This window comes from Pantherophis guttatus, chromosome 5 (genome assembly GCF_059756535.1).
Source record: "Pantherophis guttatus breed Tessera chromosome 5, ASM5975653v1, whole genome shotgun sequence".
Lineage (NCBI taxonomy): Eukaryota > Metazoa > Chordata > Lepidosauria > Squamata > Colubridae > Pantherophis > Pantherophis guttatus.
The window spans coordinates 2074473-2090076 of record NC_142067.1 but is presented as its reverse complement, the minus strand read 5'-3'; the positions used below and the strand labels follow the sequence as shown (position 1 = coordinate 2090076).

General features: G+C 44.7%; 1 protein-coding gene across 2 annotated transcripts in view; it reads right to left on the bottom strand.

Moving 5' to 3' along the window:
- Positions 1 to 419: 419 nt before the first annotated feature.
- The window catches only part of PGM2L1 (phosphoglucomutase 2 like 1), a 34486-nt gene continuing 19301 nt past the window's right edge, over positions 420 to 15604 (bottom strand). For both annotated transcript variants that reach the window (XM_060682720.2, XM_087895703.1), the window contains 9 exons: positions 15300 to 15493; positions 12956 to 13145; positions 12740 to 12837; positions 9102 to 9282; positions 7772 to 7865; positions 6139 to 6268; positions 5173 to 5362; positions 3748 to 3881; positions 420 to 2902 (listed from right to left, as the gene is read on the bottom strand). In XM_060682720.2, coding sequence (XP_060538703.1) covers positions 2800 to 2902; positions 3748 to 3881; positions 5173 to 5362; positions 6139 to 6268; positions 7772 to 7865; positions 9102 to 9282; positions 12740 to 12837; positions 12956 to 13145; positions 15300 to 15493 — 1314 coding nt within the window. In that variant the 3' untranslated portion in view covers positions 420 to 2799. The remainder of the gene's footprint in view (positions 2903 to 3747; positions 3882 to 5172; positions 5363 to 6138; positions 6269 to 7771; positions 7866 to 9101; positions 9283 to 12739; positions 12838 to 12955; positions 13146 to 15299; positions 15494 to 15604) is intronic.

Below are 15604 nucleotides of genomic sequence, written 5' to 3'. Positions count from 1 at the left end.
GAACACATAAAATTATGCTGTTTTGTGGGGCACTTCCTTAAGAGCATCCACCACACACCCTTCCTCACCCACAAAAGGGCATTATCACACAGCCTACTCCAGTAGAGATTCCTTATCTAACGTCTGTATTATATGAACTGGGAAATTTTGATGGGTGGTTTTTTTTTTTATTTGTGAGTTGTTAAATAAGTTCTCCATTATATGAAGTGGGAAATTTTAATCGTCTTCTGTCCCTAGGAGACATTTCCAAAGACCGCATGCCAACTAAGGAGAAACGATTTTGTTCTTTCGTGTTTGTTTGTTCCAAAGCAAGGTTGTTCTTTGCCAAAATTAGAACAAAGTGCAGAAAAAAAGTCTCAAAAGTATTGTGTTCGCCTTCCTCTTGTTTTCTGATGGCATTTTAAATCAGGCTATAGATCTCAAGCAAGCATATTTTATCCACAGTTTCCGGGAAGGTTTCCACCACATAAATTAGGCTTTCTTCACTAGAATAGGAGCACTTGCAAATATACAGAAAACAAAAAGAAAAACAATAGCGTATTTTTTTAAAAAAAAACCAGCATTTGGTATCGGTCACTCAAAAGTATAGAAAACCTGGAAGGTACTTAAAGCTTTAAATAAAAGCGAAATAAATAAATAAATATTGCATGTAAATTGAAGACAAAATATATCAAGAACATCTATTGCACAGCTTCAAACTTTGGAAATGCCTGTAAAGCCCATGGAGTGAATGACCTAGAGTTAACACTTCCCATTTCAAAGAAGAAATAATTTATCCCAGAAAGGCAATAAATCTGGCTCTAGGTTGTATCAATGGAAGCTTAAATCTGTACAGATAGTTCTTCAAAATCCCTGCAGTGTGCAAAAGGCTTCGCTTCGTCCCTGTGACTGCATGAATTTTCATACAGTTACACAACAGCCCCCTCGGGCGTCGTTTAGACCCAATTTTTCCATTTTCCTAAAATTAAATAAATGATAATTCTTGAGATTATCTGCCTGGAAGCTAGAAACGAGTATGGCAATGAATGCTGTAGAATCCATGTATAGATTCATTCTTCCGTGTAGCCCTGGCAGCTGCATCGGACTTCTGTGCTTCCAATTTGACCTTACACCAAAGCTACACCCTCCCTCAATTCTCTTCCAGGCAGGAAGGGGACCGGAAGCATCCTGCGTGTTTGCTAGTCGTCTCCACCCACCCCCGGATTTCTGCCCCCTAGACGGCCAGAGGTTCCACGCAGCTACATGGAGGAAAGCAGCTGAGGGTTCAACGATCCATGCCAAAGATTCTGCTCTGCGGTGAAGCCAACTCTGCCAGTTTTTCTCATCCTGCTTTCCATGGATGTCCCAGGCTACAGCTTAGCACAGAGGATGGAAAAATGCACCAAACTGGGTATATTCCATAATTTACCTAATGCATCTTCCTAATTTGATATCCTGGAGAGACTTCAATTTACAGGCCTCCTAGCCAACATGGCATTTGGAAATTGGGAAGAGGCAGGCTAATACACAATTGGATGCAAAATTTTCCACCCTACTGCATTTTCCTGGGATATCTTAGTCAAGCCAAAATATTCCAAGGAGATCCCTTTGCTTGAAAAATGTTAACTTCTGAGCACCAAGATTGTCTTACAACTGTGATTCTCAGCCTTGGCCACTGGAAGAAGGGTGGACTTCAACTCCCAGAATCCCCCAGCCAGCATAGCTTCTGGGAGTTGAGGTCCACCCGTCTTCAAGCGGACAAGGTTGCAGAAACAGTGGTGTACCATGTTTACTCTCTGAAGTTCAACCTTGCAAGCCAGCACTTGTTAATATAAATAGTTGGAGAGAGATGTAACCTTCCTCACAGCATCGATAAACTTCCTTTGTTCTGGCAAGTCATTAACAGGCTCTCTTCCAACCTCTACAGTTTAAATAGGACTGATTATGTTTGCAAATTAAGGGAGTCTCTGTGCACGATGAGACTTAAGTGAAAAATTTGCTTTTTCGTAAGCAGGGTGTTCAGACGTAAATCTGACACAGCCCCTATCAGCTATTCTAAAATAGTTGGGATCCACCTGAGTCCAGCTCAACTTAACTTGCAGAAAAGCATGGAAGGAAAGACCAAAACCTCAGCTGACTTAGCTCATCTTGACTGGTTTAACGGCTCAGTTGATGTCAAGAAGCAAAATTGTCAGGGGTGAAAACGCCACCCAGCAAAGACGATCTAAGGAGATTGAAAAACAGCTGGAATCCCTAGGACTACTGAATACCACAGCATGAGCTAAAAAACAAACAAAAAAAAAAAAACCTTGGAAAAATTAAGACTTGATAACACAGTAAAGATAATACCGATATTCTAGCTAACGATGTAGAAGCAGAACCTTTTTTTCAGGCTTAACACAATTATTCTTTTGCAATCTAGTCGTTTCCGAACTCCGGAAGGACCTTTGTAGAGCAAAGAATTTAGACAGCTGACCTGTGCTGTGGGGAGGGGGAGGGGAAGGGGGAGGGGGAACACCAGGAGCTGATGCCAGAGACCCTTCCCACAGGTTCTGACTCTCTTTGAGGGCATCTCTGGCCAGCTTCAAAGCAGTTTAACTACTTGGTACACTAAGCTGACAAAATGTTACTGCTCCGGGATGCTGGCTAAGGGACACAGACACCCCACGCAGCAAACACTCACAGACACCTATGAAATGAATGCAAGGAGAGGAGAGGAGGCTTTCCTCTTGGTTCCTGAATTCCGCAGGACACAGTGCAAGGAATTACGTCGACGACAGCCAAGGCCGGAGGGAGGGATGGGGTGGGGGGTGTTGGCTGCTACACACAGCGCCAGGTGAGTTGGTTCTTGCTGGGCTCCAGAAAGTGCTCCACGAGGGCTCCGATGAGCTTCGTGAGGTCCTCTTCCAAAAAGGCGACATCGCTAAAGAGCAAGGAAGACAAGAGTTGGAAACCATCAAAATAGGAAGGTTCATTCTAAAGCCCCAAACCCACAGGCAACCCACCTGCTGCTCCTCACCCCCAAAGTCTTGGCAAAGTCAAGCTAGGGGAGAGAGGGCTGTCAGCTGGGCAGCAGAAAAGAATACAGGATATTCTCTTCAATAGAAAGCAACGTTTGTAGCTCAGAGTTGAACTGTGGAGTGCTTGGTGATCTCTCAGCCTGGCTGTTTCCTTGCAGGTGTTTTATTACCCAACTAGGTAACCTCATTGGTGCTAGAAGGGAGTGGGGTTTGGGGGGGGAGGAGGAAGAGGAAGAGGAAGAGGAGGAGGAAGAGACCCCTTCCAGTTGCCAACAGGCTTCCCCTCTGCCACTGCAGCAGCACCCTCCATAACCTTGTTGTTGGGATACTGGGAAGCTGAGAGGGGAAAGGCAATATATCCTGCCTTGCGCATCCAAAGAGGAAGTCCTTCCAAAATCAGAAATAACGGTCATCACCTTACAAGGAAGTCTAGACTGAGAAACCATAGAGGTCATAGAGGACTACTTTTTTTGTAAAGCTATAGCAACAGCATCTTGCACGTCTGAGTGGGCTTCCACCCCCACCTTTACTTCACTTTTACTTCTACGTGAACTAGGGAAAGGCTTCTCTTATTCAAGTTACTTTCCAAGGCAAGGCTCAAGCCCTGTTTATCTGGCCACTGCTTTGGGGGTGGAACTTCCTCCTGTCCTTCAAGGCCATTTCCTCTTCCCTCTACCCCTCCCCCCCCCCCAACTTGGCTAAAGCCTTCCAGGAATCAGGCTTGGTTTACAGGAAAGAGTTTCCCCACCTCTGGCCTGGCGGCGCACACATCTCGGCGTAGTATTTAATCTTTGGTTCGGTTCCACTGGTCCGGAGAGTGGCCACGCAGCCATTTTGAAAGGTGAAGGTGATCATCTGGCTGTTTTTGCTCACGGGCAACACCTGACACAACAGGAAAAGCACCAGAAATCACAACCCCTCTCTAAAGAAGTATTGATCCGATCGTGGCTTTGCACAGAATCTGAACTGGATGTGGCCATCACACCTTCCTCCTCCTATTTTCCCCACAACAACCACTCAATGAGATGAGCTGGACCCAGCTGTCTTTCACGCCTAAGGCAGGACTAAAACTCACACTCCCCTGGTGACTGGCTCAAAGTCACCCCGCCGGCTTTCATGCCTAACCTGGAACTAGAACTCACCATCTCTTGGCGACTGGCACAAAATCACCCAGCTGGCATTTTGCCTACTCCAGGACTAGAATTCAGTCTCCTGGTGGTTGAACCAAAGTCACACAACCAGCTTTTGTGCCTAAGGCAGGACTAGAATTCACAGTCTCCTGGTGATAGGCCCCAGGTCACCCAGCTGGCTTTCATGCCTAAGACAGGACTAAAACTCACACTCTCCTGGTCTTTAGGTTGGGGCATTAAACAGTAGAACAAACAGGCTGTCCATTTCAGTAGGATGCTTTGTGTACTTAAAGTGCAAGATAAAAAGGAAGTAAAAATTAGTTACTATGCTCTGCATTGCATACTATTCTAGGGAACTTCAGAGGCTTAACCCTGGTAGTCCTAGTAAGCCCTAGTAAAGTTTACAGGTAGTCCTCAACTTAAGACCAGCGACTCTCAAAGTTAAAACAGACCTATATGCAGGTACTTAATGACCCAGATTTGAGCTTCAAATGGTGAGGCTCCCCTTGTGACCTCACTTCAGGTGCTCGGTAGCCAGCCTGCCTTTACGGCTGTTTGCTGCATCCCATGGTCGCTTAATTAAGCATTTGCTTAATGCCCACCACAAAAAAGGTCATAAAACCCACTTTATGACCATCATGACTTACAACTGTAATGGGCAGGCTCCATTACAGCCCAAACTCAAGGACTAACTGTGTCTGGGATTTGCATATGTTAATTTTTGCAACAGGACGATAGGTGACTTGTGCGTTTCAAAGGATATAAGCTTAGGCACATATCCCTCTGGTTTGCAATGCAATTTGCCACCATTGGTAAGCAAATCACTGCCGTTGTTAAGTGGGTCATGCTGTATCTTCAAAAGGTCGTTAAGTGGAAGACTACCTATATACATTGAATAAAACAGAAAGCACTTCTCTAGAGCATCTGTAAAAACAAAACGAAGTTATGAAAGAGCTTGTTTCAAAGAAGAAACTAAACCTTCCAGAAGTAACCAAAACTACAGAGCTTCGGTCACCCTGAACCAAAAGAGGGAAACGACTGACCGATTTTTTCTTCAGCTGGCTGCTGTCATAGCCTGTGGTGACATCCCGGACATGAAGAATACCGTAAGTCCCACAAGAGGTCGGATAAGAATCAGGCATATCGAAGTTTCGGAGCCTTTCAAATATCCTTTTGATTGTAGGGGGATCGTAACACAGGAAGTAGGAGGTTTTTGAAATGTGGTAGCCATACCTGTGAGAAGACAAGGCAGAATTGACTAAAAGAAAACATTTTGGATCTATCGTCTATGGAGATCCTCAGGTCATGGTTGTCCCTTTGGAAGAAAGCACCTTTGGGACTTTGGATCTATTCCAAGCTGGGTCTATCCTGAGCAGGGACAGCCGGGGGGGGGGGGGGGAGGAGGGGCGGCAGAGAGGCATCCCCTCTAGACAGAATCTCTGTGGCAGCTGCCAAAGAACAGCAGCGTATGTCAGGTGTGCCTCCGTTCAAAACTCAAGAAAGAAAAACCCCAACTCCATGTTTGTAGAGAAAGGTACTTTTACTGAGTATGAACTGAATGCAACGAAGGAAAAGCAAAGTCTGAGGGAATAGGCGTGCAAATTACATATTGAAAGCATCCCCCAAATCCCTCCCCCCAAGGACCCAGGTTGAGTGTCCAATCCACATCTCCCCAAGGTATCATGTGGGGTACTTCTTCAGACGGCCCCATCTATCCGGTATGCCGGAACGGTTGACCTTGACAGCTATCAGCTCTCTCTGCAGCTGCTATGAAGACAGTGAGAATTTTCCTCCCTTTTTCGAGACATCTCCACCAGCTCATTTACCCCCCTCCTCCCAAATACCAGCAATGCCTCCCCCCTCCTGTTAACAATGGCAGCCGAAAGCAAGCAAGCATCATAGAGGCTGACAGCGTGCCTGTGTGAACATCAGTTCCAGCTGTGGAATTTAAAAAAGGTTACCTCTGCTGCCGTTTGCACTTCTTGAATCCAAGGCAGCCAAGGACTTACGTTTTATAGATCTCCGTTAGCTGATGGGCCAGCCTTTGGCCCGTGGTGTCCAGCCAGGCAGCCATTTCTGCTATGACCACGGCAGCGCTGACGCCATCTTTGTCCAGCACGGACGTGCCGCACATGAAGCCTGAGAAACAAACATATCCCGTTCAAAGGACAGCAGTTTGTAGATTATAGCAGCACTCAAGCTTGAAAAATCAAACCGCCTCAATGACCAGTGGCTTAAAAAAAAAACCAAGAGGAATAGCAGAATTCTAGGATCATTTCCATGGGTTTTATTTTTTTACTGATTTTTATCAGCCGTCCCAACTTGGCCAGTTAGAAAAAGAAAGACTCTCGGCCCCATAGTTAGCCAAAAGTATACTTCACTAACGCCAAGTTGGTTAGAGAAGAAGCAAAGTTGGATCAGAGGTTTTCGCGGCCAAAGTATAGGGTTAATTTTTCCCTTCTTCTCATCCATCCCCCACCCCGTTTATCAACGAGTGCCCAATTAGATGCTAACAAATTGTTTGGGTAACATTCCCTGTTTTTTCAGGCTGGATGGTTCTGCATTCCTTCGTGTGACCTTGGAACAGCCAGCGGCTCTCATGGGATGGCATGATAGCAATAGCCCTTAGACACAGATACCACTTTACAGTGCTTTCCAGCCCTCTCTAAGAGGTTTACAGAGTCAGCATACTGCCTCCAACAATGCTCATTTTACCCACCTCGGAAGGATGGAAGACCGAGTCAACCGAGTCTGGTGAGATTCGATCTGCCAAATTGCAGACAGCCAGCAGTGGCCTACAGTTCTGCACTCTATCTACTGCGCCACCACGGCTGACTCTCTCCTTATCTCACCCTGCCATTCCCCCCCCCCGCCCCATGGCGTAGCAGGATGGCAGCCCTGACAGATTTTTACTGATAACTCCAGAGTCGTTTGCCGAGATGAGCAGCTATAGAAATCGAATAAATAATAAATCAGCTATAACCCTGCATTTCCATGCTTTCTGGCTGAGATGTCACCCTCATCCCAAACCAGGAACAAAATGAAAAGAGACAGACTTTTCCAAGAATTCTGCCGAGATGGAATAATTTTTAGATGAAATATATCCCTAGGCGTCACTGAGCTTTCACGAGAACATATTCATGTCAACTCTGAAGCTGACCTGACTGAATTGGCCATCTTGGAGGCTTCAGTGTGGCCACAATGGTGATGGGGGAGAGGGAGGGGAGAATAGAGAGAGTTGGGGTTTTGTAGCCAAAGCAAAATAGTTTCCCCTGAGAACCAAGGACATTCATTCCCACAGGCGGCTGACCAGAGGAGGAGTGAAGTTTCCAAGCAACCGGATGGCACCTTGATTGGACCATGTGACTGATTGTTTGGAGAACTTTTACTTTTAATTAGGGGAAAACCGCGGGAACCTTTAGAGTCGTTTTTCACCAGTCTGTGCCAATATGATACGTCCAATAAACCTGTTCTTTGAGGAACCTGTTTACTTCGGAGTTCTGTTTGCTATGGGTGTATTACTTGGAACCCTGACAATTTATTGACTAAATAAATGAAAGGTTCTAGTTTGGGAATAAAAAATACCAGCAGAAATCCCTTTATTTCTGGATGAGGAGGACGCCACAGCTGGCCAAGGCTTACCGATAGATTCTTCAAAGGCAAAAAGGACTTCTTTGCCGCTGTCCACTAGGTCCTTCACCCTGCTGCCGATCCATTTGAAGCCAGGGAGGGTCTCCTGAAATGAGACAAAGAGATGCTTCTTTCAGAAGAAGCGCAGCGGTGGCTCACTCTCAGCTGCGAGCAGATTTCACCGAGGGATGCGGTCCACGAGACCTTGCCCGAAACTTCTGTTGCTAAGCAAGATGGTTGTTAAGTGAACTTTACCCCATTTTGCGACCTTTCTTGGCTGGCAGTTGTTAAATGTATCATTGCAGTGGTTACGTTAGTCACATGGTTGTTAAGTGAATCTGGCTCCCCCATGGATTTTGCTTCTCGAAAGATCGCAAAAGGGGATCACGTGACTCCCCCACCCCAGGACACGGCAACCTTTCGTAAATATATAAGACAATTGCTGAGCGTCTGAATTTTGATCATTTGGCCACAGGGATGCTGTCATAAGTGTGAAAACAGTCATTAGTCCCTTTTTTTCAGTGTCATAACTTTGAGCAGTCACTACATGAACTGTTATAAGTCCAGGACGACCCACCTGTATTTATCAAATTTATATGCAACCTTAAACCTCTGTTCAGCCAGGCCTCCTCCCTCCAAATAAACAGGGCTAGTCTTCGACTTACAACCACAATTGAGCCCAAAATTTGCATTGCTAAACGAGGCAGCTGTTAAAAGAGCTTGGCCCCCTTTTACGATCTTTCTTGCCACCGTTGTTAAGTGAATCGGTGCAGTTGTTAAGTTAGTAACATGGTTGTTAAGTGAATCTGGCTTCCCTATGGACTTTGTTGGTCACGAGGTCCCAAAAAGGGGGGGATCGGACCACGTGATCCCAGGTAAAAGCAACCGTCATAAATACGACCCAGTTGCCAAGCCTCTGGTCATGTGACGATGGGGTCATGGGTGAAACACAGTCAGACACTTTTTTCAGTGCCACAGTGACTTTGAACAGTCATTAAGCAAACGGTTGTAAGTTGAGGACTACCTGTCTGCATACAAAACTGAACTTGGGTCGGAATCTTCTGGGGTTTGAGGGCCAGAATCCATGGCAGCTGATCTTCTGAGGACTCACAGCAGGCGTGGCCAGTGCCTGCTCACAGGCAGATATTCTCCAGGCACAAAAAAAACGAGACTTGAAAAAAACCTCTATTTGAAACCAGCGCAGGAGGAAACCCGTGTTCATAAGGATGACCAGCAATCATGACTGAGTGACCCTCCTCCTCAAAACATCTCAAGACTTCCTCCTGGAGGCCCGAGACCACCTGGACCATGGCACCAAAGAGGAGGCCCCTGGAGTACTCACTTCAAAATTAAATCCTTCCTTGAGAGCGATGGCCCGCAGAATTTTGGAGGAGACGGTGGTGGCCAACATGTAAACGTTCTTCACATCGGCTTCCTTGGGACAATTTTCCTTCCAACAAGTGAACATCCACCAGCCAAACAAGGCGGCCAGCTCATTGCCAGTGAAGACTTTCCAGCGGCCGCTGAGGGGGAAAAAATGAGACAAGATTAAAGGCTTAACCAGGTTAGGGGTAGTCCTCGACTTAAGACCAGAATCAGGACCTGAATTTCCATTGTTAAAGTGGTTATAGCTGCCTGGTTTGGCTCTGCAACCAAACAAGACAGACACAGACTTCAGAGGATAATTAGAACTGCAGAAAAAACCATTGCTACCAACCTGCCTTCCATGGAGGACCTGTCTACTGCACGAGTCAAAAAGAGGGCTGGGAAAATATCTACAGACCCCTCGCATCCTGGACATAAAGTGTTTCAACTCCTACCCTCAAAACGACGCTATAGAGCACTGCACACCAGAACAACTAGACACAAGGACAGTTTTTTCCCCAACGCCATCACTCTGCCAAACAAATAATTCCCTCAACACTGTCAAACTAAGTCTGCATGACTATTAATCTTCTCATCCTTCCTATCACCCATCTCCTCCCACTTATGACTGCATGACTGTAACTTTGTTACTTGTATCCTTACGATTTATATTGATATTGTTTCCTGATTGCTTATTTGTTCCCTATGACTATCATTAAGTGTTGTACCTTATGATTCTTGATGAATGTATCTTTTCTTTTATGTACACTGAGAGCCTATGCACCAAAGACAAATTCCTTGTGTGTCCAATCACACTTGGCCAATAAAGAATTCTATTATTCTATTCTATTCTATTCTATTCTATTCTATTCTATTCTATTCTATTCTATTCTATTCTATTCTATTCTATTCTTAATTCATATTCTATTCTTCTATTCTATTCTATTCTAATTTTCTATTCTATTCTATTCTATTTCTACTCTATTCACAAGGTGGTTAAGTGAGCTGCGCCCGATTTTATGACTTTTTCTGACACGATTGTTAAGGGAATCACTGCAGGCATTAAGTGAATCACATGGTCATTAAGCGAATTCAGCTTTCATTGAGTATGCGTTTTTGCCTATGGCAAGCATGTGACCGAGTTGTCAAGTGCCGAACTTTGATCACATGACCTTGGGTGACAGTTGTAACTACGAGGACCGGTTGTAAATCATTTTTTTCAGGGCCATTGTAATTTTGAAAAGATGGTTGTTATGTTGAGGGCCACCTGTTCTAAATTAACCCGTTTCCTGGAACCACGGGTGGCAATTTCTCAAGCGAGCTCTTTGTAACATGTCATGAAACAACAAACAGGGTTAACGTTAACCAGGCTTAGCATGTTGTGCACCAACATTATTCAATCTAGTTTAAGAAATTGTTTGAACACAACCATTCTGGGACAAACGTCACTTCATAGGCTGGGAGGGCTCTTGGCACTTGTCTAACGCACAACAAAGGGCAACTAACAATTCTTAAAGGATCACTAAGGATTTGGAGAGCTTAATAAAAACAAGCACTGTTGTATTAAAGGTAGAAATGGGTCCAAAACGTGTTCACAGCAAATTCTGGCATGTTAGTATTGGAAATGAGATTAAGGGTAGTCAGAACAAGGTGTACGGTGTTCCACAAAGAACATGTAAGTGCAGAATTAGGACTTAACGAATAAAGAAATGTTTGGAAAATGAAGAACTGGAACAATAGTTGTACTGATTCCACCTGCACTGAGCCATAAAGCATGTCTGGTTTTGTTCCTTAGATCACCAGCCGCTGTGATTTTTATCTTCAGTATTATATGTAAATAAGCATTATGGGATATATAGCTTGTTTGACAAAGCTCCAACAAGCCTGCAGTACTGACAATCATGTTGCTAATCCAAATTTATCTGAATATTTATAATAAAATAGTTAGATTATGAAACAATCATTAAAGTTTTAATTTTTTATTCTCCAAAGCTCCTGAGGGCAGGACAAGAAGCAATGGGTGGGAACTAATCAAGGAGAGAAGCAATTTAGAACTAAGGAGAAATTTCCTGACAGTTAGAACAATTAATAAACGGAACAACTTGCCTCCAGAAGCTTTGAATGCTCCAACACTGAAGGTTTTTAAAAAAGACTAGACAGCCATTTGACTGAAATGGTATAGGGTCTCCGGCTTGAGTAAGGGGTTGGACTAGAAGACCTCCAAGGGGCCTTCCAACTCTGTTATTCTGTTATCAATCAATTACTGGGGAATAAACATTGGAGAAGGGAGTTCTGGTGGAGCAGAGGTTGGAATGAAGTATTGCAAGAAAACTCTGCTCACAGCCAAGAGTTTGATCCTGACGAGCTCAAGGCTGACTCAGCCGTCCATCCTTCCATGGTTGGTAAAATGAGGACACAGATTGCTGGGAACAAGATGCAAATAATGCTTACACTGTAAACCGCCCAGAGAGTGCTGTAAAGCACTATGGGGTGGTATATAAGCCTAAATGCTATTGCTATAATACATAATCTGTATAAAATTTGGTGCACAGACATCTAAAAATCTTTGCAAACTGAGGTCTAAATAGCAATGTTCACAGTTCTTTCCTCTGGGACGGGGGCGAGGAAGGATGGCCCCTTTATGACTTGTGGATTTCAACTCCCAGAATTCCTGAGCCAGCATGGAATTCTAAGCATGGCTGGCTCAGGAATTCTGGGAGTTGAAGTCCACAAGTCATAAAGGGGCCACGGTTCCCCACTTCTGCTCTAGGAGATCGCACAGAATTAGCCTCATCAAACTGGAAATAAGAAAATTCTAAAGTTTTAAAGCTTGTTAACGGTATTTTTGACAATGAACATTTTAAGAACTGGATAAAGATATTTGGGGGCAGGCAGCTTTCGAAATTCTTCAAATCTATATGCAGAATCAGAACTGGGGGAAAAAATCCTAAAATTTACATTGGTTCTTTTTGTTAAGATCTGAAATCTTTAAAGACAAGATGTGTGTGGAAAATACTGCAATCTGCCAGCCATTAAAATTGTTAAAAGTGCTTAGTACAGGCAGTCCTTGACTTAAGACAATTGAGCCCAAAATTTCTGTTGCTAAGTGAGACAGTTGTTAAGTGAGATTTGCCCCATTTTATGACCTTTCTTGCCACAGTTGTTAAGTGAATCATGCGGTCATTCAGCAAATCTGGCTTCCCCATTGACTTTGCCAGTCTGAAGGTCATAAAAGGTGATCACATGACCCCAGGACACTGCAACCGTCATAAATATGAGCCAGTTTCCAAGCGTCTTAAGTGTGAAAACGTTCATAAGTAATTTTTTTCAGTGATGCTGTAACTTAAAACAGTCACTAAACAAATGGTTGAGGTCGAAGTCAAGGACTACCTATATTTATTTGATTGATTATAACATTTATTTGCCACTATAAGCTACCCAGAGTCACTCTGGATAGTGAGATGGACGGCATATAAATTAAATAAATAAATGTTACTTTCAGACAGGTTCACGGAGAGCAGCCAAGCCAGCTTCTCCTGGGGGGGTTGACGCTCTTGGCTAAGAAGAAGAAGGAGTTACGGCAAAGCCAAGCCACTGGAACCTCCAGCCACTCACTTTTCCTGTTGTTCGGCCACCGCTAGCCTGTCCGCATCAGGATCCGTAGCCACGACCACTCGCGCGCCCTCTTTCTCCGCCAGCCGCAAAGACAGTTCCTGGAAAAACATTTGTGGTCACCATTCAAAAGAGCCGATCAGAGTGTTGATCCCGATCGATTTGGAGAAGGCCGCCGCTCCCCTTCCTGTGGCCCATAGAAGCACCACAAACACCTACCAACACCGATTCTCCTTCTTCGGGATTGGGACATTTGACCGTGGAAAAATCTGGATCCGGATCTTTTTGTTCGGGGACTGGAATGGGGGGCTGGAAGCCAAAGGCCTGGAAAGCCAGCTGCACGTAGTCGTGCCCCACCCCGTGGAAAGACGTGTGCACAAACTTCAAGGGAGTCTTCGCGTTCAGCTCTCTGTAATGGAAAACAGCAGGAAGAAAGCGTTAGAAGGGCAGCTAGTGCTTCGAACGAACCTTCACCGAACTCAGCCTACACCCGAGCTACAGATATTCCCCACCGTTGCAGGCAGTGAGGGCTATCCAGAGGGGAGAATTCAAGGGAAAGGGGGCCAATGGCAGAGCAGCGGAGAAGCGGATTTCCTCCTGGTTTGGCTGCAGAATTGCAGGCTGCAATTTGAAGGCAACCATGCTCTCTTCTTCACAGGGGTTACCCTGCAGGAAGTCCTCCACTTACAACCCTTCATTTAGGGACTGTTCGAAATTACAACGGCACTGAAAAAAAACTGACTTATGGCCGTTTTTCACAGTTACGACTGTTGCAGCATCCCCGTGATCCCATGACAAAAATTCAGACTTTTGGCAACTGCTTCATATTTACCATGGTTGTAGCATCCCGGGGTCATGTGATCCACTTTTGCGAACTTCTGACAAACCAGGTTAATGGGGAAGCCAGATTCATTTAACAACTGTGTCACTAATTTAAGAGCAGCAGCGATTCACCCAACAACTTGGCAAGAAAGGTCGTAAAACGGGGCAAAACTCACTTAACGAATGTTTTGCTTAGCAACAGAAATTTTGGGCTCAGTTGTGATTTTAAGTCAAGGACTACCTGTAGTTTTAAATTTTGAAGCACACACAAACATTTCACCATTATTTATTGCTAACCACAGTGTTTTTCAACCTTAGCAATTTTAACATGTCTATTCCTAGAATTCCCGTCAGTGTTCCGGGGGTTGAAGTCCACACATGGTGGCTTGGAAATTTCAGGAGCTGAGGCCCACCTTTCTTAGAAGTTGCCAAATTTGAGAAACACTGGTTTACTCCTGTTACATTCCAAGATGCAATTTTCCAGAGATCAGTCATGCATTTGGGGGGGAGGGGTGGGGCAATGTTGGCTGGGGAATTCTGGGAGCTGAAGTCTTTATGTCTTAAAGTTGCCAAGTTTGAGAAAGACTGGAAGTCATGCTAAAATCCCCCAAAGCCCAACATTATGAATGCTGCCTTTGCTCCATGGTACTCTATTAGAGAGGGAGGGCTATGGGCTAATAAAAGATGATTATTGTGAAATTCTCACTATAGATATAGATATAGACAGGACTGTCAGCTCCCTTCCCCCAAAACCATTGTAAATGCTTTTAATGTGGAGAAGTGGGCTGAGAGAATATTTTAGTAAGCAGGCAAAGTTAGTTCTTTATGGTGGCAGGTTGTTTCTGCTTGGTCAGATATGTTGAAAATGCTAGATTGAAACCCAATCTGCATTCAATTTTAGATTGCTGACTTTGGGTTACACGGTCTCCCATATGCCTCGTGGTTCACATGTGATTACTGAATCAGGTAGCTTTCTAATTGGGAATAAATAACCCTGATGAGTAAGGAGACAATCTATCATTTATAACATGATAGCAAGAAAAAAAGGGCCCAGTTTGGTCTAGTGATGAAGGCACCAGGTTAGAAAACAAGAGACCGTGAGTTCTACTCCTGCCTTAGGCAAGACGTAGCCCAATCACCAAGAGGTGATGACTTCTCGTCCTACCTTAGTGTGGAAGTCGACTGGGTGAATTTGGGCTAATCACCAGGAGATGGTGATTGGCCCATGGTGAGAAGATGGTGAGCTCTAGCCCATCTTAGGCAAGAAGTGGGCCAATCCCACGGAAGCCAGCTGGGTGACTTTCAGCCAGTCCCTCTCTCTCAGCACAACCCACCTCACAAGGTTGTTGTAGGAAAAATAGGAGGAGGAGGAGGAGGAAGGAGTATTGGGTATGTTCGACACTCAAGTTACTCATAAAGCTAATCAAGGCGGGTTAAAAATGCAATTAATAAAAAAAGAGGAAGGCAGTTTCCAAGAAACAGTCCTGGCTCTACCCATGTTACGGATGACTTCAAGGAAAACAGAAACAGAGTTATCTCGTAATGGGAAGGGTCATCAAACTATTCAGAGAGGTTGGTTGTTGGAAATGTAAATTCTGTTACTGAATTAGCTGTTTTATTCATTACTTAAAGTATCTTGGGTGTCGACTACTTCCACAGGTAAACGTGCTTTCCTTCTCCGGAGATTATATTTCTCCTCTTCAAACTGTGGGAACTGTGCTTACAGGGTTGGGTTTCTTACCTGTGGTAGCAGATCTTTTTCAGGTCCTCCATGTAGCTTGCAGAGATTTTTTGCAGAGGGTCCCGAGTGAGAGGGCTGCAGTCCACCAGGTTTTCGTTCCAGGAGTCGTTCCACGGCTCCACGCATTCTTCGATGCATTTCAGGATCTCTTTATCGTGCGGGGATGTGATCTGAGCGCCATTTTCCCAGTAGACCTGCAGGGAGAGTTTGCAAAAGTGAGGAATTCACTTAACAGTCAAGCTGTGGGCAGAGGTACACAAGGTAGTCCTCGACTTACAACATCTAACCGGTAGTCCTCAATTTAC